The 27,609-nt window shown below is 37.2% G+C and overlaps 1 protein-coding gene across 1 annotated transcript in view; it reads right to left on the bottom strand.

Moving 5' to 3' along the window:
• The window catches only part of WDR70 (WD repeat domain 70), a 397,384-nt gene that overhangs the window by 148,116 nt on the left and 221,659 nt on the right, over positions 1-27,609 (bottom strand). The window contains exon 10 of the mRNA XM_032135980.2: positions 12,291-12,465. Coding sequence (XP_031991871.1) covers positions 12,291-12,465 — 175 coding nt within the window. The remainder of the gene's footprint in view (positions 1-12,290; positions 12,466-27,609) is intronic.

Genomic DNA, 27,609 nt, shown 5'->3' with positions numbered 1-27,609 from the left:
TAACTGAATTAAAATATATAAAAAGCACTTGAAACGGTCCCTGGAACAAAGTAAGTGTTCAATAAATATCACTTATTGTTAATACTATATGCTTTAAAATCTAGTTATTGGAAAACAATAGGCTAAAAATACTACTGATGCAAATAGGCATCACTACATACTGAAGGCTAAAGCAAACAAACAACTTATAAAACACACTTATTTGATAATAAGTTTAAGGAACAATAATTTAAAATTTAAAAACAACAATAACGCAATTGAAAACCAAACCCATTTAAGATAAAACCTATAATGCTCTGATAGCATTCATTCATTTATTCAACAAATATTTATTAATATGTCATGCTCATCTTGGGCATAGAGAAACAGCAAATAACACAAAAAGTCCCTGACCATATTAATCTTATAGGGAAACAAAATAAATAACCAGGCAAACTAAAACTAAAACAAAATATTTTCAGGGTTTATATCCCTAGATACATAATCTTCTAGTCCATAACAGAGCATCATGGAGGGAATGGCATGTGATTAGGCCTTCTTCAGTGGATGTTGGATAGTGGATGGTGGCTATTTCTACCAGCAGTGGGGGGTTTGTGGGAGAGGCATATAGGGTGGAGTGTTTAGTATAGGAAAAGGCACCAAGGCAGTAAATCAGAAGATAATCATAAGGGAACAAAGTATAATCTAGTCTGACTAAAAAGTTTTTTTTATTTAGGCTGGGTGCAGTGGCTCCCATCGGTAATCCCAGCGCTTTGGAATGCCGAGGTGGGTGATCACTTGAGGTCAGGAGTTCGAGACCAGCCTGGTCAACATGGTGAAAACCCAACTCAAAGGTTGGAAAAAAGTATAAAAGTATAAATCTTTGAGTATAAAGATACTTAAAGGTTGGAAAAAAGTATAAAATTTTCTCAGTGTCAGTCTGAGAAAATTTGAACTTTATTCAGCATATGACAAGTACTGAAGTAGTAAGTATTGCGTTTAACGTGATTTAAACCGGGGCTAGGTTTATCAGAACATGGAGAGAGAAGGGTGAGGATATCCGGCATCACAAGTTAAAGGTGATGAGGGTATGAAGCAGAATGAAGGCGAGAGATGAAATTGAGGGAGTGGATGTGAGAAACGCTAAAGCACAGAACTGGTAAGACTGACACTGGTTACAGGAGGTAAAGAATATTCTAAAGTTCTAAATGGAAAAATAATAAAAATAGCAAAGTCAAAAGGAAGAATGAGTTCTACAAGAGACAGGTTGTGTTTTAGGTATATTGAGCTTAAGTTCTGGCATATAATCCTGGGGGGTTGTTTCACACGTAGCTGAATGTATGTCTGGAATGAATAATGCTTAGGACAGAGTTAAGAAGATTTGGTGAGCAGTCACTAAAAGTAATGATTACCGAACTTAAAATATTTCATCACCTCAACAGAAGACTGAGAAAGACGACATCCCTTTGCACTAATACAGAATCCCTGGTCTTACATTTGAGCAACTGTCTTATCAACATCCCAAATTACATGGTCCTATTATTCTTGTGTCACATGTTTCCTATTGTATTCCCTGTGAGTAAAATCTTCTCTGTATTCCTGGTGTCCTGAAATTTCATGACGCATGGCTTGGTGTGCGTATTTTTCATTCTTTCCAGATGAGTCCTTCCTCTCTGGAAAATCACGTTTTTTCAGTTCTGAGACCTCTTTATTTTTAGTAACTCTTTCTTACCTACTTCCATCCTCCCTCTCCTGTATTTTCATTAGAACTTTCTAGTCAAATACTAGACCCTGAATTGACGCTGTAAGTCTCCTATCCTTTTTCTATCACTGTCTTTTATTCTACTTTCTAGGTTTCCTCAACTATATTTACATATACTTTCCAGGAGATTTTAATACTCCTAGGGATTCCTTCCCTTATCCCTCCAATCACATATTTATTTTGCAAGAGATCTTTCTTAATCTCTTAACATTCAGATTTTTTGGTAGTAATCTGCTTTAGTTTCTTGGTTGTACTAGTCTCTATTTTCTCTCTTAAGAGTATCAATTATAGGGGTTTTTTCCTTGAAAATTTCTTCAGTTTTCTACATTCTCTCTCTCTCCTCTGACTTACTTATTCTGTTTAGTATAAGTTTCTGTATTTCATGTTAGAGGATTTCCCCAAATGTCTGGTGATCCATGTCTACCATTAATATCGAAGAGAAAAGCCCTAAAATCCAAATTAGAAACTCTATGAGAGGGGTCGAAATCTTTTTCTCTAAGGGGCCATATAGTAAGTATCTTAGGCTTTGAGGACCACATACTCTTGCAACTACTCAATTCTGCTAATATGATACAAAAGCAGTCAAGATAACATACAAATGAATGAGCAAGGCTGTTATAATAAAATTTATGGACACTGAAATTTGAATTTCATATAATTTTCATCTGTCACAAAATATTTTTATTTTGATTTTCTGAATCCATTATGATAGGCTGAGTAATACTCCCAAAGATTTCCACATTTGAGTCCCTGGAACCTGTTAATATATTACCTTATGAGGCAAAGGGAAATTAAGGTTTCAGATTGATTTAATGTTGCTAATCAGCTGACCTTAAAATAGGGAGATTATCCTAAATTATCTGAGTAGGCTAGATGTAATCACAAGGGTCTTCAAAAAGTGGCAGAGGGAAGCAGAACAGAGGTCGCAGTGTTATGACGTAAGAAGGACTCAACAACGTTGCTGGCCTTGATGATGAAGGAAGTGTGCCAGGAGCCAAGATACAAGGGCAGCCTCTAGAAACTGGAAAAGGCAAGGAAACAGATTCTCCCTGGAGCCTCCAGAAAGGAACAATGCCCTGCCAACACCTTGATTTTAGCCCAAAGAGACTTTAGCCTACAGAATTGTAAGATAATACATTTCTGTTATTTTAAGCCACTAAATTTGTGGTAGTTTGTTGCAGCAGCCACAGAAAAATAATACAACCATCTAAAAATGTAAAAACCATTCTTAGCTTGCCATACAAAAACAGGTAGTGGGCTAGATTTGGTACATGGCCATAGTTTTTCTGACCCTCAGTATAGACTCTTGAGCCAGACTGCCCGGGATTGAACCTCAGTTATGCTACATACTAACTGTAGTTTTTAGTAGGCAAGTCAATTTCTTTGTTTCTGGGGGTTTTTTAAATCAGTAAAACAATAATGACAGCATTTATATCATAGAGTTGCTGTGTGAATTAAATAAAATATTACAGGTGCTTAAAATATTGCCTGGCTCACAGTAAGTACTTAGTAAGTGCAATAATAATAATAACAAAAACAACAATAATAACAACAACAGAGGAGGAGGAGAGGACAAACAACTCTACATGAAGATTTTCTTTGCCTGGAATATAGGGTCTCTTTATTAGGCCCCCTTTAAAAGTAATTCTTTTGTCTTCTGTGATGGTAAAGGGAGAGCAGTGATTTGGCTGCATAGAGCAGAGGAGGCAATTATAAGACAAATCAGTTTGCCTTTTACAGGCTTCTCCTACCATGGCTAAGGTTTCAGCTTTCTCTAGGTGGCTAAGTCAGTTACCATTGATGCATCTGGCTTCCAGCTTCCAAATGAATCTTGATATCTCTTTTCTGCTATCATCTCCTCTCTAATTCTCTTCATCCTTTTGGGTTTATGCTTTAAAAAGGGCCTTTCCTGTCACTTTAGTGAGGTTTCAGGAGGAAGCATGGTTGAACAAATGTGTTTAACCTGCCATGTTTTAACTGGAAGTCTTAAATTATTATATTATTCATAGTCTTAAAAAACAAGGATAATAATCATCCATATTTTTAAAAAATCTTTTACCCTAACTTTTTCAAAAGCCACTATTTTTTCATTTAGTGAATGTTGCTTCTAACAGCATGTGTGACAAAAGCATTTGCAGGAGCATTTTATAAGAGCATTATTTACAAGAGCATTATTATTAAAACTTTATATAACTCTATGAAAATAATTGGCAAATTAGAATTTAAGTTTAGTGCCTGCAAGTAATTTGCAGTTTTGATGGTTTTGTGTTTTGAATCAATGATATACTTTTTTGGAAATGTAACCATTGAAAAATAGGCATGTTAAAGCACTGTAGAATAGTTCATGTGTCACATGTGTTCTATTGAGTATTTGTAAAAAGATCATTATAATTCATGTATCTACTCAGGCATAACTAAAACATGGGTCTATAGCATTGTTACTTATTGATGGCGGTTACATTTGCATACAATGAATGACTGGCTGGAGCAAGGCACCTATACTCTTTATCCTCCTAAACCAAACCTTTAGTCACCAAGAAATCTGTCAAACTTGGATGCGTAAGATGTTCACAGCCAGAGTTAAATAGTATCTTGAGGTCTAACTTTACCATTCTACAAAAACTGTAAGTAGCCTAGGAGTTAAAAAGAAAAAAGAGGAAGACCAGCAGTTATTAAGAACCTGTAATGTGCACGTCCTATCTTAATGCTTTATATATATTACCTAATAAAATCCTCATAACAACATGACATGGGGGGATCATGCCCTCATTTTGTAAATAAAGAAAATGAGAAGAACAGAGCTTAGGAAAGTCAAGACTCACAGACATGAAATCTGAAGTAAAATATAATGTAATTGTATATCTCAGGTGTCATCCATAAAATGTGCTGTAGGACTATGCAGTAGGCATTTAGCTGTCAATATATACATATATATTCTTCTACATTCCCAGCATTAGGTCTATTGAAGAGACAAAACTTTGAATTTCTAGCATTGCTCTTTATATTTCACACAGAGATAGATGATCTTTTTTTCTCAAAGATACCAGAAACATTCTCTAAATCATTTGATATTAAAAAATTGTTTAACAACAGGTGCTGGAGAGGATGTGGAGAAATGGGAACACTTTTACACTGTTGGTGGGACTGTAAACTAGTTCAACCATTGTGGAAGTCAGTGTGGCGATTCCTCGGGGATCTAGAACTAGAAATACCATTTGACCCAGCCATCCCATTACTGGGTATATACCCAAAGGATTATAAATCATGCCGCTATAAAGACACATGCACATGTATGTTTATTGCAGCACTATTCACAATAGCAAAGACTTGGAACCAACCCAAATGTCCAACAACGATAGACTGGATTAAGAAAATGTGGCACATATACACCATGGAATACTATGCAGCCATAAAAAGTGATGAGTCCATGTCCTTTGTAGGGACATGGATGAAACTGGAAACCATCATTCTCAGTAAACTATCACAAGGACAAAAAACCAAACACCGCATGTTCTCACTCATAGGTGGGAATTGAACAATGAGAACACATGGACACAGGAGGGGGAACATCACACTCCGGGGACTGTTGTGGGGTAGGGGGAGGGGGGAGGGATAGCATTAGGAGATATACCTAATGCTAAATGACGAGTTAATGGGTGCAGCACACCAACATGGCACATGTATACATATGTAACAAACCTGCACATTGTGCACATGTACCCTAAAACTTAAAGTATAATAATAATAAAATTTTTTTAAAAATTGTTTAAAAATAAAATAGAGCTTTTTTTCCTACAACTACTCTCTCTCCTTATAGTGAATACCGTGCTACTTTAACTTGAACACCTATTATTAGGTAAAAGTTGTGAATTATTGTTAAATGATTAGTCTTTGCAGGAAGAAAGGAGAAGACACCTAGATGAGGTCATTAGTCTGGGCTGCAAGCACAGCCTTAGCCATTGGAGGTCATGTTTAACTTATACAAGTCTTTGACGATATCACTATCAGGAAAATAAAGGATACTTATTGACTATAGAGTAATCAGAATTTAAAAAGCTCTCCATACATTATTCCAAAGATTAATAGCTAAAATGGTATGTCAAAGAAGTTTTTTTTTTTTTAAAAAAGGCTGAAATCAAAATAAAAGGAAAGTTTTGAAATGAAACATGAGTTCTTCCCGCATCTTCACAGTTGCAGATGGCAGTAAATAATGAATAACTATGTAATAAAATGTTTTCAAAATCAAAGTCATATGACTTTAAAATTATGCAACAGATGACAAATTTATCACAACAAGACTGGAAACAAGGATAAAACATCATATGCTAAAAATATATCAATGCATTATTTTTTAAAAATCTCCAAAATCTTGAATACCAACAGCTTAACACTCAATTTAGGGAGTTTAGATTGCTCTAATAGGTATAAATGAAAAATATAAAGAAAATATTAAGAGCATGCTATCATAAAATTCTTCCTTCTTGCTAATAATCTAGCTTAGTACACACACATAGGGAACCTCCATAAAAGTAAATACTGCTTTCATTTTTAGTGGCTATGACAGCTTTATAAGAATATCCCAAAAGCAACAAAAAGATGCAATTACCAGCCATTTAAAAAAAAGTCATTACAGAAACTAGTTAACAAATAGTATGAGAATTTGTCTTAAATTAGTGTACTTGAGGAGTGAGAGAAAAATGTTCAAAGCTGCATTACGAAAATTTAACAAAAAAAACTACTAAAAGCAAATTTTTAAATTGTGAAAATTATTGTTAATGTAAGGCATAGCAGATGGTGTCCAACAGTGAGAAGTGACTTCTAAGAGACTTTAAGTAACTTGAGGGCACCCAGGGACTCAAGTGCTACCTCTCCCACAAAACATTATCTTTATTCTGCTTTACTTTTATTTCATTATATCAAATTAGCTTGCTGGTGATTCTAAAAGAGAAGATTCAAGACTGTTTTGGGAAGTAAGAATCTCAAAAGATCCTTTAGTATCATTTTTATATGCAGAATAGCGCACTATTTCTGCTTTGTTTAGTAAACTATGAACATTATTACTTTGTAATCCCTATTAATCCTGTTGCTCATCCAAACTGTGCACCTTTCAGAGGCCCTATGACTCCCCACCTGACCTCTGCCTTCCCTAACTCTTCCATATGATGGGCATTATACAAAGCAGCGCCTGGTCATAAATTACCTTGCAGATCATTCCCTGAATGTTTTACAAACTACTTGTAGGTTTAAATTTCTTTTGTCTTATTCTCAGTGAGGTGAGAGCTCCTCAAAAATACCAGTTGAAATGTTCCAGATGTGAACAAATACAGATATACAGATATGGAGAAAACCACAAAAGGATACCTATCAGGTAATTTACAAGCATTAAGTCTAGGATAGAGATGGGACAATGACAGAGGAGACGAGTGGTATAGAATAAAATAATAATAAACCAAAAAACCAACTTTTTTTTTAAAAGCACATATTTCACGTAGGTAAAATTACAGGATCCCATTTAAATAAAGACATTTTGAAAAAAAGCAAAGAAAACAAGCTATATCTACTATTTTATGCTTTCAAATTAAAAAAGCAAGCTTCAAATTCTCTCTACATAAAAACAAAACTTTTTTTTTTTTTTTTTTGAGACGGAGTCTCGCTCTGTCGCCCAGGCTGGAGTGCAGTGGCGCAATCTCGGCTCACTGCAACCTCTGCCTCCCAGATTCAAGCGATTCTCCTGCCTCAGCCTCCCAAGTAGATGGGACTACAGGTGCCTGCCACCATGGCCGGCTAATTTTGTATTTTTAGTAGAGACAGGAGTCTCTAACTCCTGACCTTGTGATCTACCCACCTCGGTTTCCCAAAGTGCTGGGATTGCAGGCGTGGGCCACCGCGCCCAATCAATATATCTGTGAATACATGTATTAATAAGAAGGAGGGTGCAGAAGGACATAAAGTAATCTTTTAACATGGGTTATCTGACAGCAACTGGAGACATTTAAAGATTTGCTGTGTGCTGGATATTTCTCTCTTCTTCATATCTGTTGTCTTACTTGCCAGAAGCTGATTTCCTGATATGATTACTGTCTTTGCCTCAGATTCCTCCGTTCCACTTTCTGGCATGGCTGAAAATGGGGGCACTGAACAGCCAACTGACCTGGGGAAATCTTCCGGCTTTCTTGGTAAGGCATTGTGCTGTGTGGTGATTTTCCCAAAAGGAACAGGCCAAGAATCTGGGCAAGGGCTTGCAGGCCAAAAGGGCAATAGAAGGCAGTCAGATAGAGGAGGGGTCAAGTTGCTAGTGGTGCCAATTGCAAAATCAAATAACCTCAAATATTATTCCCTCCCATCACCTGTGTCTAGGGAGAACAAAACTCCATGAATAAGATGAATCCCAATTTTCCTGACAAAAACTTAGCCTACAAACAGTAATTGCAAGATAAGAAAACACAGTATGTTCTTTTAGTCAAGAATCTAGTATACTGTAAATTCTTGATAGATATTAAAGAACAGAAACAGTGCTTTGTGCAAAGTCAAAGAATAAATCTGATAGGTGTTTTGATATGAAGAGAAGTTATTAGGTATTCATAAGACTATACATGCTGAATTATTTGAAAACCCAGAAATTATAAAGAGACATGAACATAGTTTTTAAAAATTTGCCTGTTATTAGCAAATCCAAAATCAGTCACATATACAGATTAATATATTTATATATTATTAAGAATATACCAAAAACTACCTCAATACCTCTCTCCTCTACCCCTGCCCCAAAACTCGTACACATACCCAACTCTATCTCATTGTATATTCACATAACTAGGATAGTTTTTTTATGCTACTATTCTTTAAATGTATTCTTAGAACTAAACTGACCATCTCATTTTATGTTACTATTTTAGAATACATACACATCCATTTATTCATTCAACAAATAGTTACTGAAGGTCTGCTATATACTAGGCACTGTCTGCTCTGGGAATACAGCAGGGAGTAGAACAGACAGCAGTCCTTTCCCTCATGCAACCAATATCCTACTAGAAGGAAATAGCCAATAAAGAGGGCCAGGTGCAGTGGCTCACGCCTGTCATACCAGCACTTGGGGAGGCCGAGGTGGGGAGACTGCTTAAGTCCAGGAGTTCAAGACCAGCCTGGGTAACATAGTGAGCCCTCCATCTCTATAAAAAATAAGAAAATTAGCTGGGCATGGTGGCACACGCCCGTGGTCTCAGCTACTCGAGAGGCTGAAGTGGGAGCATCAACTGAGCCTGGGAGGTCAAGGCCACAGTGAGTTGTGATCATGCCACTGTACTCTAGCCTGAGTGACAGTGAGAACTTGTCTCAAAAGTTGAACAAAAAAAACATAGTGAAACATACAGTACAGTAGGTCAGACAGCAATCAGCACTATGGAAGAAAATAAGAGGGGTAGAGAGTACCACTGGCAGGGAAAAGGCTGCAATTTTAAATATGGTGTGGTCAGGGAAGGTCTTGCTGAGAAGAAATTTCAGTCCTCTGAACTGAAAGAGGTGAGAGACAAAGCCATATGAATAGCTATAAGTGTTGCAGAACGGCCAGGCATGGTGGCTCACGCCTGTAATCCCAGCACTTTGGGAGGCCAAGGCGGGCAGATCACGAGGTCAGAAGTTTGAGACCAACCTGGCCAATATGGTGAAACCCTATCTCTACTAAAAATACAAAAAGTAGCCAGGTGTGGTAGTGCATGCCTGTAGTCCCAGCTACTCTGGAGGCTGAGGCAGAAGAATCACTTGAATCTGGGAGGTGGAGGTAGCAGTGAGCCAAGATTGCGCCACTGCACTCCAGCCTGGGTGACAGAGCAAGACTCCATCTCAAAAAAAAAAAAGTTTTTTATGTCCAATGTCATCTCCCACTATTCTGTCTCCCTCTCTTACATCACGCCAACAAGGCAATAGTGCCTTGCTGTTGCTCAAATTATGCTGGTGAAAGGAGGCAGTGCAGATCCACAGAAGCTTCTCTGAAGAGGCCTTCTTCTCAAATGAAAGGCTGACCATCATCATATGAATAAAAGGAACCTTGGGGAAACAACCACTCTTCTTGAGGAGCAATGTCCAGTGAACTTTCTGCAATGATGAAAATGGTCTATATTGTCCATTAAGTAGCCACTGGTCACATGATGTTACTGGGTACCTAAAAAGTGGCCAGTGTGATTGAGAAACTGAAATTCTAATTGTGTTTTATTTTAATTAAAATCAAAATAGTCAGATGTGGCTAGTGGCTAGCATATTGACCAACATAATTCTAGAGTAAAGGTAGGTCTTGAGAACACAGAAATATATCATTAATAGAGATACCTTACTTCTAAAGAAATATGTTTTGTTTAATTTACTGAAGTTCAAGTTGGTCTAATGAAAATTCTAGGATTAAATGTGGCAATTATGAATGTTTTACTTAATCATCAAAAAATACAGATTAACCATTATCCATCATATAATTATTTAACTACTGTATGGAAAAACTATTGTTACTGGGCATTCTCATTTCAGCTTTAGTGTTTCCCTGTGAATGGTTTTCTTTCTTGCTGAAAAAAAAAGTTAAGAAATTTTTTAAAAATCCAGGCCAGACACAGTGGCTCACATCTGTGATCCCAGCATTTTGGGAGGCCAAGATGGGTGGATCCCTGAGACCAGGAGTTTGAGACCAGCCTGGACAACATGGTGGAACCCCGTCTCTACCAAAAGTACAAAAACTAGCTGGGTGTGGTGGTACACGCCTGTATGTAATCCCAACTACTCAGGAGGCTGAGGCATGAGAATTGCCTGAACCCGAGAGGCAGAGGTTGCAGTGAGCTGAGATCATTCCACTGCACTCCAGCCTAGGTGACAGAGCAAGACTCTGTCTCAAAAAGAGAGGGGAGGGGAGGGGAGGGGAGGAGGCAGCAAGGAATTTTTTAAAAATCTGTTTTCAAGTCAAGCTGTGTTTCCTGCTGGCAAGTTTTTCTTTTCAACTTGATTTGTTTCCAGTTGACACACATTTGTATCCAAATGTCAAAATATGAATAAAATATAACAAATGAGATATGGTATAATAAACTTACATTCATTTGTTAAATACATTCTAACAAAACAATCAAAGACTGTAATTAGCTGAATGGCTTTAAGAGATATTTGTTAGAAAGTGGCATTCCAATGGCTTTTTTTCTACAAAACTGAAAAGAGGAGATACTCCTTATTTCAAGATACATAAGACAAATCTTTAAAAACTATATTCAACTTTCTAAAAATATATGGGTTCTAAGAGAAAGTCACATACAACACTATACAAAAAACACTAATATAAAGCTACACAAGAAAACTGCATGTTTCATAATTTCTGTGTTTAAGTCAACAGCACCCAGAGATGATGAAAACCAGTTACTAAAAAATTTACTGCTTGGTTAAAACTCAGTTTACAATTCAAAGAAGTTTTTAAGATCTCTATGCTGTTATGAAGCTTTATGAGGTTTACAGTAGAGATGAAAACAGAAATAAAAAGATCTGACAAACAGAAAATGCCAAAGATATTTTCAGCATTATCAGTATGGATTCTTTTCCCGTCCATCAACACTTTTTAACCTTCTTCCAACATATCTGCCTGAAAAAACAATAGTGTTTCCTGGGATCTCCTTCAAAATGTCAATATTTGATAGACAAAGGTGGAATATATGCATATATATTTAACTAGAATGAAAACTCCATGAGGACAGGAATTTTTGAGAAGAATTATCAGTGCCTAGAATTGTGCCTAGTTTATAGTATGTACTAAACATTTACTGAATTAATAATATGGCCAGAAACTTTTATAAAATAAGGATATCCAAAATGTGTTTGTGTAGAATTTTATTTTAACACTGGTGTCTAGACTCATTCCATTTAACAAATATCTTTGTTTTACCATCCATACATAAAACAAGAAGCTTTTTACAGCTTATTGGCAACTGACAGAATTAGCCAAGGGCTTTTGTATTCATTATTTATATGGATTCTATCATTCCTTCCAATTCCAAACTTTATTTATTCTACTAATAGCCTGAAACTGTAAAGAAAAAACCTGAAACCTATCTAAATGAAATGTCATAGAATATTAAAATATTACTTATATTACTAGAAAAATAACTACAAAACAACTGATGGCTCATCTTGGACTTTTCACATTTTTCTTAAATCTTTTAAAGGGTATTTTCTAGTTCTCTTCTTAGTGTTGTTTTATATTACTATTAAACACTTCACTTTCAAAATCAAATAAACTGAGATGCCATATAATAAGACGCACTATGGTTTTTAAATTTTATACCAAAAGAGTAAATTTATTTTAAAAACAAAATATAATATGTACTGAAAAATACAGAGTTGAAATGTCTGCTGAAATGCTGTATACTACAAAAGTCTCAACATTTGATCACCTAACACTGAAGTTTAAATTAGGTCTAAATTCAGGAAATTCACCTTCATAATATTTTAACACGTTTGTCTTTGTAAGGTGGCCATCTTCTAAGGAAAGATTTAAGGTGGCCATGTTCTAAGGAAAGATTTAACTTACAGTCAAATTTCGGTCCCAGATCTGTATGCTTCCATTCTGGCAGGCAGCTGCTATGAGGTTTCCATCTCTACTATATGTGCACGTAGTGGGAATGACTTTTTTGCCTTGCATCGTCCGTGGTTTAAACACACTTTTTTGCTTCTTTGGATTTTCAACTTCCCACGTCCTTACCGTCCTAAAAAGGATCAGGAGATTTTTCATTTATTTAAAAAAAAAAAAGGAGTGGGGGAGGTTAAAATAGGGAAGCGTCCATAAAGACTTCTTCGCCATTTTGGCACATAAATCTAATAATTATTTTAAAATAAAATAAGACATGCACTGTAAAAGATTCTCTATTTATAAATGAGGTTACTCATGGAAATAAAGTAAACCATCTGAATCATGTTGTCATCAAATTGAACAGAAAGAGGCAAATTCTACTTCCAATCGATCAGAGTTATTAATTCTGTCCCTCTCTAAGTGGCCTCCAAATTATTCTGACTTTACCCCCGATCAGCCAAACTGTTGAATGTCTGCCCCCTATACAGGCACGTATTTGTAAATCACTTACATGTGTTAATGTACTGTTTTTAACATATACCAGAAAACACACTGAAAAATAAGTCATTAAAAGAATAATATCCCACTCTAGAGCCCAAGCGAAGATCTCATTCCCCTAGGGGACAAGTAGAAATACACCTGTCTGTTTCTGAGATTTTGCCAAGCAACAAGCAACAACAGCTTAGTCCTGGAGCAGAGGCATAACGCCGTTGTACTCACAGTTCTAAGCGAAGGAGCACTGTCAGAAAGGGAGGGTAGAACAAACCACATGACCCAGAGGGAGAATTTCAAAAGCTTAAAATACAGAAAAACAAAGATGAGGTAAGCAACTTCTTGCCAGAAACTATGGAAGCCAAACCACTATGGAACAACATCCTTAAAGTTCTAAAAGAAAAAACTAATTGTCAATCTAATATTCTATAGCCAGTCAATAATATATTTTAAAAATAAGGTGAACTCAAGACTTTTTCAAATGGACAAAAGCTGAGGCAATTCACTACCATCAGACATCTACTAAAATAAATGTTAAGGCCGGGCGCGGTGGCTCACGCTTGTAATCCTAGCACTTTGGGAGGCCGAGGCGGGCGGATCACGAGGTCAGGAGATCGAGACCACGGTGAAACCCCGTCTCTACTAAAAAATACAAAAAAAAAAATTAGCCGGGCGCGGTGGCGGGCGCCTGTAGTCCCAGCTACTCGGAGGCTGAGGCAGGAGAATGGCGTGAACCCGGGAGGCAGAGCTTGCAGTGAGCCGAGATTGCGCCACTGCACTCCAGCCTGGGCGACAGAGCGAGACTCTGTCTCAAAAAAAAAAATAAATAAATAAATAAAATAAATAAATAAATAAATAAATAAATGTTAAAAGACATAGGTAGAATAAATACGACAAAAGTGCAAATCTGAATCTACACAAAGAAACGAATACTACAAATGTAAAAATGAAAGTAAATGTAAAACACATTTTTAAAAATGTTTAGATCTCTTTAAAAAATAAATTGATGTAAAGCAAAAATAGTAAAAAAACAATGCACTAATGTACTTTGAGTTTTATAACCATGTCCAAGTAAAATGTATGACAATAATTCTAAAGGTTAGGAGGAAGAAGGAAAATATATTGTTTTATACTATACTTGAAATAGCACAGTATTATTTGATGAGAGAATTTGATATGTTAAAGATGTATGTTACAAACTCTAAAGCAATTGCTATCATTTTTTTATAATCAATACATAATAATGAAGATACAATGAAAACAAATTAATTCTATCAAAAACAAGATAAGAAATCAAAGCAATGTGATAAGTATAAAACAAAAAGCAACATGGCAGATGTAAATTCAACCTCATCGATAATAAAATTAATTAGAAATGGTCTAAAAATTCTAATTGGAAGACAAAGATTAGAAGCTTTTTAGTTTCATGCAATCGCTTTTGCCTATTTTTGCTTTTATTGCCTGTGTCTTTGGATCATATATAAAAAATCTAAGCCCAGACGAATGTCAAGAATGTTTTTTCCTGTTTTCTTCTAATCGTTTTACAGTTTCAGGTCTTACTTAAAATTTAAGTCTTTAATCCATCGAGCTGATTTTTGTATATGGTATGAGATAAGGGTCTAATTTCATTCTTCTGCATGTGGATATCCAGTTTCTTCATCACCATTTACTGAAGAGACTGTGTTCTTGGCATCTTTGTTGAAAATCAATTGGCTGTAAGTACCTGGGTTTATTTCTAGACTATATCATGTTGCACTAGTTGATGTGTCTGTTGATTACAATAGCTTTTATTTTGAAATCAGGGAGTGTGATGTGATGTCTCCAGCTTTTTTCCTTTTGCTTATCACTGCCTTGGTGATTTGGGATCTTTCGTGGTTTCATATGAATTTTAGGGTTTTTTTTTTCTATTTCTGTGGAAAATGACATTGGAATTTTGAAAGGGATTGCATTGAATTTGTAGATCATTTTGGATCATTTAGACATTTCAGCAATATTAATTTTTCTAATCCATGGACATGGAATATCTTTCCATTTATTTGTGTCTTTTTATTTTTTTTATTATTTTTTTTAAGACAGTCTCGCTCTATCACCCAGGCTGGAGTGCTGTGGCGCAATCTCGGCTCACTGCAACCTCCACCTGCTGGATTCAAGCAATTCTCCTGCCTCAGCCTCCTGAGTAGCTGGCATTACAGGTGCACGCCACCACGCCTTGCCAATTTCTGTATTTTTAGTAGAGATGGGGTTTCACCATGTTGGTCAGGCTGGTCTCAAACTCCTGACCTTGTGATCCACCCGCTTCGGCCTCTCAAAGTGCTGGGATTACAGGCATGAGCCACCGCACCCGGCCTATTTGTGTCTTTTTCAATTTCTTTCATCAATGTTTGATAGTTTTCTTTTTTTCTTTTTTTTTTGAGACAGAGTCTCACTCTGTCACCCAAGCTGGAGTGTAGTGGCACAATCTCCGCTGACTGCAGCCTCCGCCTGCCAGGTTCAAGTGATTCCCCACGTATAAGTGATTTTCCCGCCTCAGCTTCCTGAGTAGCTGGGGTTACAGGCACCCGCCACCATGCCTGGCTAATTTTTATATTTTTAGTAGAGACAGGGTTTCACCATGTTGCAGGCTGGTCTCAAACTTCTGACCTCAAGCAATCTGCCTGCCTTGGCCTCCCAAAGTGCTGGGATTACAGGTGTAAGCCACCGCACCTGGCCAACAGTTTTCAGTGTACTGATCTTTTAACTCCTTGGTTAAAGTTATTCCCTAAGTATTTTTTTAATGTTATTGTAAATAAAATTATTTTCTTAATTTCTTTTTTTATATATATACTTTAAGTTCTGGGGTACATGTGCAGAATGTGCAGTTTTGTTACATAGGTATACACGTGCCATGGTGGTTTGCTGCACCCATCATCCCGTGACCTACATTAGGTATTTCTACTAATGTTATCCCTCCCCTAGCCTCCCACCCCCCCCGACAGGCCCCAGTGTGTGATGTTCCCCTCCCTATATCCATGTGTTCTCATTGTTTAACTCCCACTTATGAGTGAGAACATGCAGTGTTTGGTTTTCTGTTCCTGTGTTACTTTGCTGAGAATGATAGTTTCCAGCTTCATCCATGTCCCTGCAAAGGACATGAATTCATCCTTTTTTATGGCTGCATAGTATTCCATTGTGTATATGTGCCACATTTTCTTTATCCAGTCTATTACTGATGGACATTTGGGTTGGTTCCAAGTCTTTGCTGTTGTGAATAGTGCCACAATAAACATAGGCATGCATGTGTATTTTTCATATAGATTGTTGGCAGTGTGGAAGTAGAAAATCTTACCAGACCAATAACAAGTAAAGAGACTGAATCAGTAATAAGAGTTCACCATCAAAAAAAACCCAGGACCTGATGACTTCACTGATAAATTCTACCAAAGAGTTAAAGAAGAATTAATACCAATTCTTCTCAAACTCTTCCAAAAAAGTTGAAGAGAAAAGGAATAATTCTAACCCCATTTTACAAGGCTAGCATTGCCCTGATACCAAGCCAGACAAGGATACTATAAAAAAGAAAGCTACAGAACAATATCCCTAGTGAACATAGATGCAAAAATCATCACAAAAATGTTAGCAAAGCAAATCTAACAGCTTATGAAGAAGATAATTTACCACGATCAAGTGGGATTTATCCCAGGGATGCAAGGATGGTTCAATATATGTAAACCAATAAATGTGATTACCACAGTAACAAAATTAAGAACAGAAACCACATGATATCTCAATAGATGCAGAAAAAGCATTTGATAAAATTCAACATTGTTCATGATAAAAACTCTCAACAAAATAGGTGTAGAAGGAATGCACGTCAACATATTAAAGGCCATATATGATAAGCCCACAGCTAACATCATACTCAACAGTGCAGAGTTGATAGCTTTTTCTCTAAAATCAAGATCAAGAAAAGGATACCCATGCTGACAATTTCTACTCAACATAGTACTGGAGTCAATTAGGAAAGAAAAAGAAATAAGTCATCCAAATAGGAAAGAAGTGAAATTGTCTCTGTTTGTTGATGACATTATCTTACATATAGAAAACTCTAAAGACTCTACCAAAAACAAAACAAAACAAAAAAAAAAGTTAGAGCAGGGAAACAAATTCAGGAAAGTTGTCAGTTACAAAATGTTTACTATTTTATGAAACTTTCCAACTGCTTTCCAGAGTGGCTGTACCCTTTTACATTTGTACCTGTAATATGTGAGTTTTAGTTTCTTTGCCTCCTCATCAATAGTTTTAATTGTCTTTTTTATAACCGTTCTAGTGGGTATAGAAAATGCCACTGTGATTTTTATTTGCATTTTCTTAATAACTAAGGATGGCAAGCATCTTTTCGTGTGCTTATTGGGCATTTGCATATATTTCTTTAGTGAAATATGTACTCAAATCTTTTGCCCATTTAAAAAATTAGGTTGTCATTTTATTGAATTCTAGATGTTCTTTTTTTTTTTTTTTTTTTTTGAGACAGAGTCTTGCTCTGTCGCCCAGGCTGGAGTGCAGTGGCTAGAACTCGGCTCACTGCAAGCTCCACCTTGAGGGTTCATGCCATTCTCCTGCCTGAGCCTCCCAAGTAGCTGGGACTACAGGCGCAAGCCACCACGCCCGGCTAATTTTTTGTATATTTAATAGAGACAGGGTTTCACCGTGTTAGCCAGGATGGTCTTGATCTCCTGACATCATGATTCACCCGCATCAGCCTCCCAAAGTGCTGGGATCACAGGTGTGGGCCACCGCACCCAGCCGAATTCTAGCTGTTCTTTAAATATTCTGGATGTCAGTACCTTATCAGATACATTATTTGCAAATATTTTCCCCAAGTCTTTGGCTTATCTTTCTTTTCACTTTCTTGATGGTATCTTTTGAAGTACATAAACTTTTAATTTTGATGAAGTCCAACTTATCTTTTTTTTCCTCTTTCATCATTTGTGCTTTTGGTGTTGCATCTAAGAACTCACTGCCTAATCCAAGGTTAAAAATATTTTCTCCTATGTTTTCTTTAGGACCTTCTTTACACTTAAATCTATAACTTATTTTGAGTTAATTTTTATATTGTAAAGTAAGGTTCCAAATACACCTTTTTTTTTTCTTTTTTGAGATGGAGTCTTGCTCAGTGGCCCAGGCTAGAGTACAGGAGGATGATCTCGATCACTGCAAACTCCGCCTCTGGGGTTCAAGCAATTCTCCTGTGTCAGCCCCCTGAGTAGCTAGGATTACAGGCACGCGCCACCACGCCTGGCAAATTTTTTGTATTTTTAGTAGAGATGGGGTTTCGCCATGCTGGCCAGGCTAGTCTCAAACTCCTGACCTCAGGTGATCCACCCACCTCAGCCTTCAAAAGTGCTGAGATTACAGGCGTGAGCCACCAGGCCTGACCCCAAATTCACCTTTTTACATATGGATAACCAGTTATCCTAGCATCATTTGTTGAAAGGACTACTCTTTTTACACTGAATTGTGTTGGCATCTTTGTGGAAAATCAATTGGCCATAAATGTAAGGGTGTAAGTGGTTACTTATTGTAGCATTCATTCCTAAGTCTAGATTTCATAAGACCTTTTTATTTTTCCAAACCCTTTGACTGAATGAATATTCTGAGTACGTTCCAGAGCCATATAACTTAAGTAACTGTAAGTAGAAAACATGAGCACCAAATAAATTTCTCCTAAATGCAACTGTATTCTTAGTGCAATTACTGTGTACATGTATAAAAATTGTGTCCAAAGTGTTTATAAAAATTACTGTGGGTTTTATATAGAAGTTAGAACATTTTCCCATTTCTGTGAACTTTAATATCTTAATATTTGGGCATTTTTCAAAAGAAGGTCTTCCTTGTTAGATTCATTCTGCCAAGCAAGCCTGCAAGTTTTAGACTTTTATATCACTCAAGCTGCTTATGTAGTCCTTCAAGAAAAATTAAACCAAGATCTCTAAAGTGATTTCCATGCAAAATTAATGCTTCCCTTTACCTCTGCCAAACTCTGTGATGCATTTATGCGGCAGATGCCAGAAAGTTCAGAACTTGTAACTGGAAAGAATTCAAAATTTTAAGACAGAAAGCATTTGCGCCTGGGGCAATGTAATGATCCCACCTGTGTCGTTTTCTTTTCTTCTGTGTGTCCAGAAAGGCCCAGGCAGATCTTTCTTCTATTTTTAAATCTTTTTTATGAAACACAGTTTTAATTTCAAGACCAGATCTCACTCCAAGTTTCAAAATATGTGTTCTTCAGCATAAAATGTTTTGACAGATATCTAATGGCCTAGCACTTTAGCATCCATTTTTTAGGCATAGATTCAGAGAATTGGAGCCATAAAATCATAGTATAATTAGTCACTATCAGATGCTGTATAAATTTGTACTTCTAGGTGAAACTGCTTTCTTTCCCTTTCCCTGATTGTGAAAACTGTCTCAATCTGTTCATATACCACTGAAATAAATGGAAATACCTGTTGGACTTACTAGCTTTGATATTTCATTTATGGTCTATGAAGAAGAGCAGAAAAGATCTGGTATTTATTGAGTGCCTACTATGTTCTCCAAGTACTATCCTAGATATGTTTATATCCCTAATCTCATTTAATCCTCACAAACCCTTATTGTTGGTATTATGATCCCATTTTTAGAAAGGAAGAACTTTAAATAAGCCAAATAATGACACTTTATGTCTGTGTGTGGCCTTTCATATCATAATTCTAAAGTATCATCTGGTATTTGTGATGTCCAGTTATTTAAAAAACTATTGTAATTTATATCTACTGTTGCAAAGTTGAGGGTAGAATGAAGAGACAAATGTGGTATTCAACTTTTTGTACTTATTATTTTTCGGAAACATAGCAAACAGACACAAGAGCTAAGTAAGTGATACAGAATACATTTAATATGGGGAAGGCTGTATAATTCTCAGATACAAATAGTGCTAGAACAACTGGATATCCCTACGCAAAAAAAATCAACTTTGAGTCATACCTCATACTACATACATATAAAAGCTAATTTAAATAGTTCATAGATCTAGTTGTAAAACTTAAAATTGCGAAGGACAATGTCTACCACCTTGGGTAAGGCAAAGATTTCTTAAATACAATCCCTAAATATATTGGTAAATTCGACTGTCTTAGTCATTTTGTGTTGCTATAACAAATATCTGTGGCTGGGTAATTTGTAAAGAAAATAGGTTTATTTAGCTCATAGTTCTGCAGGCTAGGAAGTACAAGAAGCATGGTGCCAGCATCTGCTTGGCTCCTGGTGAAGACCTCATGCCTGCATAGTGAAAAGCAGAAAAGGAGCAGGCAAGTGCAAAGAGATCATATGGTGAAAGCAGCAGCAAGGTAGAGAAACCAAGAAAGCCAGACTCTTTAAAAACCCACGCTTGTGTCAACTTGTATCTGGAATATCTAAAAAGCTCTGAAAATTCAACAATAAGAAAAATAAATCAATATTTAAAATGGGCAAAAGATTTTTACAGACACCTCATCAAGTTAGAGAAACAGATGATAAGTAGTATATGGAAAGATCCTTCACATAACTAGTCATTTCAGAAATGCCAATTAAAATCACAATACACTATTACTACAAACCTATAAGAATGGCTTTTAAAAAAAAAGCTAACAATACCTAGTGTTGATGAGGATATGGAGCAACTGGAATGTGCATACATTGCTTGTGGGAATGCAAAATGGAACTTCAACTCTGGAAAACAGTTTCTTATAAAGTTAAATATATAATTCCCATATGACAAGCAACGTCATTTCTAAGTGTTATCTAAGATAAATGAAAATTTATTTTTTGAAAAACAATAAAAAGCTGTACATTAATAATTACAGCAGCTTTGTTCACAATTGCCCCAAACAGGAAACGACCCCAAATCTTCATTCTGTTAATGCACTAAAAAAAGTAGTACATCCATAGAGTGAAAAAAAAAAATTTTTATTTATTTATTTTTTTTTTGAGACAGAATCTCGCTCTTTCGCCCAGGCCAGAGGGCAGTGGCGCTATCTCGGCTCACTGCAAGCTCCGTCTCCCGCGTTCACGCCATTTTCCTGCCTCAGCCTCCCGAGTAGCTGGGACTACAAGCACCCGCCACCGCGCCCAGCTAATTTTTTGTATTTTTTTAGTAGAGACGGGGTTTCACCATGTTAGCCAGGATGGTCTCGATCTCCTGACCTCGTGATCTGCCTGCCTCGGCCCCCCAAAATGCTGGGATTACAGGCATGAGCCACCGTGCCCGGCCCACAGAGTTAAATTTTATTCAGCAATAAAAAGTAATAGAGTACTGACATATAAAACAACTCAAATACATTCTGCTTAAAGAAGCCACACTCAAAAGACTACACACAATATAATTCCAGTTATATTAACATTCTGAACAAGTCATAACTATAGGGATAAAAAACAGGCCAAGAGTTGCCAAAGGTTAAAGGTGGGGATGGAGGGGTTTCTATAAAGAGGCATCACAAGGGAAGTTTTTAGAGAGACACAACCATTCATTTGTCAAATCACATAGACCTACACATGTAAAAAGGCAAATTTTAAGTATGTTAGACTCCAATAAATGTAACATAATTATATATACAATATACATATATATGTGATAAATATCAATAAATCTACTTCTCTCTCATTAAGAGAAATCTAGATTTAGTTACTCCAGAGCTGGTTTGGTGGTTCCAGAGTCAAGGACCAGGGTACCTTCTATTCTATCGCTCTGACAAAATGCTGTTTGTGTACAGCCATCATATCCACATTACTGGCAGAGGAAAGAGTAAAAAGGAAGGGGTGAAAAGGGTCTGTAAGCTTCTTTCGGAGACTTCTTCAAAGTTTCACACTACCCTTTCATTACACCTCATTGGTCAAAACATAGTTGCCACATTTAATCACATCTAACTGCAAGAGAAACTAGAAAATACAGAATTTGAGAAGAAATGAAATGTATATTGGAGTATGCAGCTAGTAATATCTGTTATAACTCTGTTGGTTTCTAGATGCCAAGGTGTCTTGTAACACTGGGGTTCTGTCCCCTTGCTCTTCACTAGGTTGCTTTATATCGGAGTTACAAAGTGCCTCTCTATTATTCCTGTGTACTGTTTCCCTAGCCCTTTTTTGAGCCTACATTTTGGTAGTTACTAGCTTGTAAAATTTGGTTAGCGCAATCTTAACATTATGTCAGGCACCGGGTTTGACAGCTCTGAAAACTGATTTTCAGTAATGTTAAGCAATTAAGTTCCCAAATAAAGCGGAGAAGAAAGCTTGCAAAAGTAATTTATAAACAAAATCCCCAAAATTTCCTTTGGAATATATCATAAATATTTGACAGCTTCAAAGAAAGCACTGGCTATTCAAAATCTACACATTTAACATTCAATTGTACCTCACTGTATATAGATTAAACTCCAAAGTTGATTTCTAAAATGCTTGGATAAAAAGTGAAAATATTTCTTCCATTCATGCAACATTTATTGAGGACCTAGTATTTATGTTCCTACTATATTCAAGAAATGGTAAAGGCCCTAGGCATACACAGATTAAACGAAACAAAACAAAAACAAAATCCTTGCTCTCAAGGAGCTATTCTTGTAAAAGAAATAAATGTTAATATGTGTAATTACACTTTATGTGACCTGAGTAAAGTAAGTTCTTTAGTTTTGTACTTTTCAAAATTGTTTAGGCTATTCCAAGTTGTTTACATTTCCAGATGAATTTTAGAACCAGCTTATCCAATTTCTATCCCCAAACATTCAACTGGAATTTAATTGAGATTACATTAAATCTAAACATCAATTTGGGAAGAACTGAAATGTTAATACTATTGACTCTTCTGATCCATGAATACAGTACATCTTCCCATTTATATAGATCTTTTAGTTCTCTCAGAAATGTATTATGGTTTTCAATGTATAAATACTACACACATACATGGCCAGATTTCATATGTATTATGTTGTTAATGACTGGTATTATTTTCACAATTTTAATAACAATTGTTTGTTGCTAGTCAACAGAAATAAAATTGACTCATAATTATTGACTTCGTATCCTGTGACCTTGCTAAACTCACTTATTAGTTCTAATAGCATTTTTGTTGATTCACAAGGATGCCCTCTCTCACCACTCCTATTCAACATAGTGTTGGAAGTTCTGGCCAGGGCAATCAGGCAAGAGAAAGAAATACAGGGTATTCAGTTAGGAAAAGAGGAAGTCAAATTGTCCCTGTTCGCAGATGACATGATTGTATATTTAGAAAACCCCATTGTCTCAGCACAAAATCTCCTTAAGCTGATAAGCAACTTCAGCAAAGTCTCAGGATACAAAATCAATGTGCAAAAATCACAAGCATTCTTATACACCAATAAAGGACAAACATAGAGCCAAATCATGAGTGAACTCCCATTCACAATTGCTTCAAAGAGAATAAAATACCTAGGAATCCAACTTACAAGGGATGTGAAGGACTTCTTCAAGGAGAACTACAAACCACTGCTCAACGAAATGTAAAGAGGACATAAACAAATGGAATAACATTCCATGCTCATGGATAGGAAGGATCAACATTGTGAAAATGGCCATACTGCCTGAGGTAATTTATAGATTCAATGCCATCCCCATCAAGCTACCAATGAATTTCTTCACAGAAGTGAAAAAACTAAAGTTTATATGGAACCAAAAAGAGCCCGCATTGCCAACACAATCCTAAGCAAAAAGAACAAACCTGGAGGCATCATGCTACCTGACTTCAAACTATACTACAAGGCTACAGTAACCAAAACAGCATGGTACTGGTACCAAAACAGAGATATAGATCAATGGAACAGAACAGAGGCCCGAGAAATAACACCACACATCTACAAGCATCTGATCTTTGACAAACCTGACAAAAACAAGAAATGGGGAAAGGATTCTCTTTTTAATAAATGGTGCTGGGAAAACTGGCTAGCCATATGTAGAAAGCTGAAACTGGATCCCTTCCTTACACCTTATACAAAAATTAATTCAAGATGGATTAAAGACTTGAATGTTAGACCTAAAACCATAAAAACCCTAGAAGAAAACCTAGGCAATACCATTCAGGACATAGGCATGGGCAAGGACTTCATGACTAAAACACCAAAAGCAATGGCAACAAAAGCCAAGATAGACAAATGGGATCTAATTAAAGAGCTTCCACATGGCAAAAGAAACTACCATCAGAGTGAACAGGCAACCTACAGAATGGGAGAAAATTTTTGCAATCTACCCATCTGACAAAGGGCTAATATCCAGAATCTACAAATAACTTAAACAAATTTACAAGAAAAAAACAACCCCATCAAAAAGTGGGCAAAGGATATGAGCACAGACACTTCTCAAAAGAAGACATTTATGCAGCCAACAGACACATGAAAAAATGCTTATCATCATTGGTCATCAGAGAACTGCAAATCAAAACCACAATGAGATACCATCTCACACCAGTTAGAATGGCCATCATTAAAAAGTCAGGAAACAACAGATGCTGGACAGGATGTGGAGAAATTGGAACACTTTTACACTGTTGGTGGGACTGTAAACTAGTTCAACCATTGTGGAAGTCAGTGTGGCGATTCCTCAAGGATCTGGAACTAGAAATACCATTTGACCCAGTGATCCCATTACTGGGTATATACCCAAAGGATTATAAATCTTGCTTCTGTAAAGACACATGGACACGTATGTTTATTGTGGCACTATTCACAATAGCAAAGACTTGGAACCAACCCAAATGTCCATCAATGATAGACTGGGTTAAGAAAATGTGGCACATATACATCATGGAATACTATGCAGCCATAAAAAAGGATGAGTTCATGTCCTTTGCAGGGACATGGATGCAGCTGGAAACCATCATTCTGAGCAAACTATCACAAGGACAGAGAATCAAACACCCCATGTTCTCACTCATAGGTGGGAATTGAACAATGAGAACACTTGGACACAGGGCAGGGAACATCACATCCTGGGGCCTGTTGTGGGGTGGGGAGCAGGGGGAGGGATAGCATTAGGAGAAATCATAATGTAAATGACGTGTTCATGGGTGCAGCAAACCAATATGGCACATGTATACCTATGTAACAAACCTGCACGTTGTGCACATGCACCCTAGAACTTAAAGTATTTAAAAAAAAAAAAGAGAGAGAGAGAGAAAGAGACAGAGTCTTGCTCTACTGCCCAGGCTGGAGTACAGTGGTGTGATCACAGCTCACCATAACTTGAACTTCTAGGTTCAAGCAATTCTCCTGCCTCATCCACCCAAGTAGCTAGGGCTATGGGCACATGGCAATATGCCTAGCTAATTTTTGTTATTTTTTGTAGAGATAAGGTCTCACTATATGTTACCCAGAATGGTCTGGAACTCTTTGCCTCAAGCAATCCTCCTGCCTTGGTCTGCCAAAGCATTGGAATTAGAATTATAGGGGCAAGCCACCATTACTGGCCAAAATTTTCTATACAGACGATTAGGTGGTCTCTTTAATAGAGACAATTTTATTCCTTCCTTCCAATCAATAAGCCTTTCATTTATTTGTCTTATTGCACTGGCTGGCAATTCTAGTATATAGAAATGATGAGAGCTAACATCATTGCTTTTTTCTCAAGCACAGGGGGAAAGTATTCAGCCTTTTTCCATTAAGTGTATTGCAGATTGAACATCCCTAATCCAAATATCCAAAATCCAAAGTGCTCCATAATTTGATACCCGATTTCATGTGATGGGTCGCAATCAAAATGCATGTACACAACACACAGTTCATTCAGTCTGCCATTGTTTGTTGTTGCTACTGTGTAACAGTTGATACACATATTCTGGTGATGCTATTGTGCTGTGCAGTTAACCTGAACACATTACCTTTTTTTACTGTATTAATGATATGTCATATTTTTCAGTTAAGTACTTATGTATGAATAAGTGTAAGAAAATGCTTATCGGTGACATATAAATTCAGAGTCAGGAATGATGGTGATGCCAAAACTCTATAGTTCTCCACATGTGTAACTGAGACAATGACATTTTTGCCTTCTAATGGTTCAATGTACACACACTGTTTCATGCAAAAAAAAATTTTTAATATTATATAAAATTACCTTCAGGCTATGTGTATAATGTATTATGAAACATAAATGAATTTTGTACTCAGACTTGGGTCCTATCTCAAGACATCTCATTACATATATGCAAATATTCCACAATTTGAATCCCAAACCCAGAACACTTCTGAGCCCAGACATTTTGGATAATGGATATTTGACCTGAACCTGTAGGTTTTTCATAGATGCCCTTTATCAGAATTAAGAAATTCCATTCTATTCCTAGTTTGCTGAGAAATTTTATCATGAATGAATGCTGGATTTTTTCAAATGCTTATCTTACATCAATTGAGATGATGATATATTTTTTCTCTTTTTTAAGTCTGTGTATTATATTGTCTGATTTTCAATCCTTTCAATCCTCCTTTGCACTCTTGGTTTAAATATGACTTAATCAAAATTTACCGGGTGGAGCCAAGATGGCCGAATAGGAACACCTCCGGTCTCCAGCTCCCAGCCCCAGCGACACAGAAGACTGGTGATTTCTGCATTTCTGCTTGAGGTACCGGTTTCATCTCACTAGGGAGTGCCTAACAGTGGGTGCAGGACAGACGGTGAAGCGCACTGTGCGCGAGCCGAAGCAGGGCGAGGCATTGCCTCACTCGGGAAGTGCAAGGGGTCAGGGAGTTCCCTTTCCTAGTCAAAGAAAGGGGAAACAGACGGCACCTGGAATATCGGGTCAGTCCCATCCTAATACTGCGCTTCTCCAACGGGCCTGGAAAACGGCACACTAGGAGATTGTGTCCCGCACCTGGCTCGGAGGGTCCTATGCCCACGGAGTCTCGCTGATTGCTAGCACAGCAGTCTGAGATCAAGCTGCAAGACGGCAGCGAGGCTGGGGGAGGGGCGCCCGCCATTGCCCAGGCTTGCTTAGGTAAACAAAGCAGCCAGGAAGCTCGAACTGGGTGGAGCCCACCATAGCTCAAGGAGGCCTGCCTGCCTCTGTAGGCTCCACCTCTGGGGGCAGGGCACAGACAAACAAAAACTCAGCAAAGAACCTCCACAGACTTAAATGCCCCTGTCTGACTGACAGCTTTGAAGAGAGTAGTGGTTCTCCCAGCACGCAGCTGGAGATCTGAGAACGGACAGACTGCCTCCTAAAGTGGGTCCCTCACCCCTAAGCAGCCTAACTGGGAGGCACCCCCCCAGTAGGGTCAGACTGACACCTCATTCAACCGGGTACTCCTCTGAGACAAAACTTTCAGAGGAACTATCAGACAGCTGAATTTGTGGTCTCACGAAAATCCACTGTTCTGCAGCCACCGCTGCTGACACCCAGCCAAACAGGGTCTGGAGCGGACCTCTAGTAAACTCCAACAGACCTGCAGCTGAGGGTCCTGTCTGGTAGAAGGAAAACTAACAAACAGAAAGGACTTCAACACCCAAAACCCATCTGTACATCACCATCACCAAAGACAAAAAGTAGATAAAACCACAAAGATGGGGAAAAAACAGAGCAGAAAAACTGGAAACTCTAAAAAACAGAGCACCTCTCCTCCTCCAAAGGAACGCAGTTCTTCACCAGCAACGGAACAAAGCTGGATGGAGGATGACTTTGATGAGTTGAGAGAAGAAGGCTTCAGACGATCAAACTACTCTGAGCTACGAGAGGAAATTCAAAACAATAGCAAAGAAGTTAAAAACTTTGAAAAAA

The sequence above is a fragment of the Hylobates moloch genome, unplaced genomic scaffold (genome assembly GCF_009828535.3).
Source record: "Hylobates moloch isolate HMO894 unplaced genomic scaffold, HMol_V3 SCAFFOLD_17, whole genome shotgun sequence".
Classification (NCBI taxonomy): Eukaryota; Metazoa; Chordata; class Mammalia; order Primates; family Hylobatidae; genus Hylobates; species Hylobates moloch.
The sequence above is the reverse complement of the archived record's forward strand: the minus strand, read 5'-3'. Positions and strand labels throughout refer to the sequence as shown.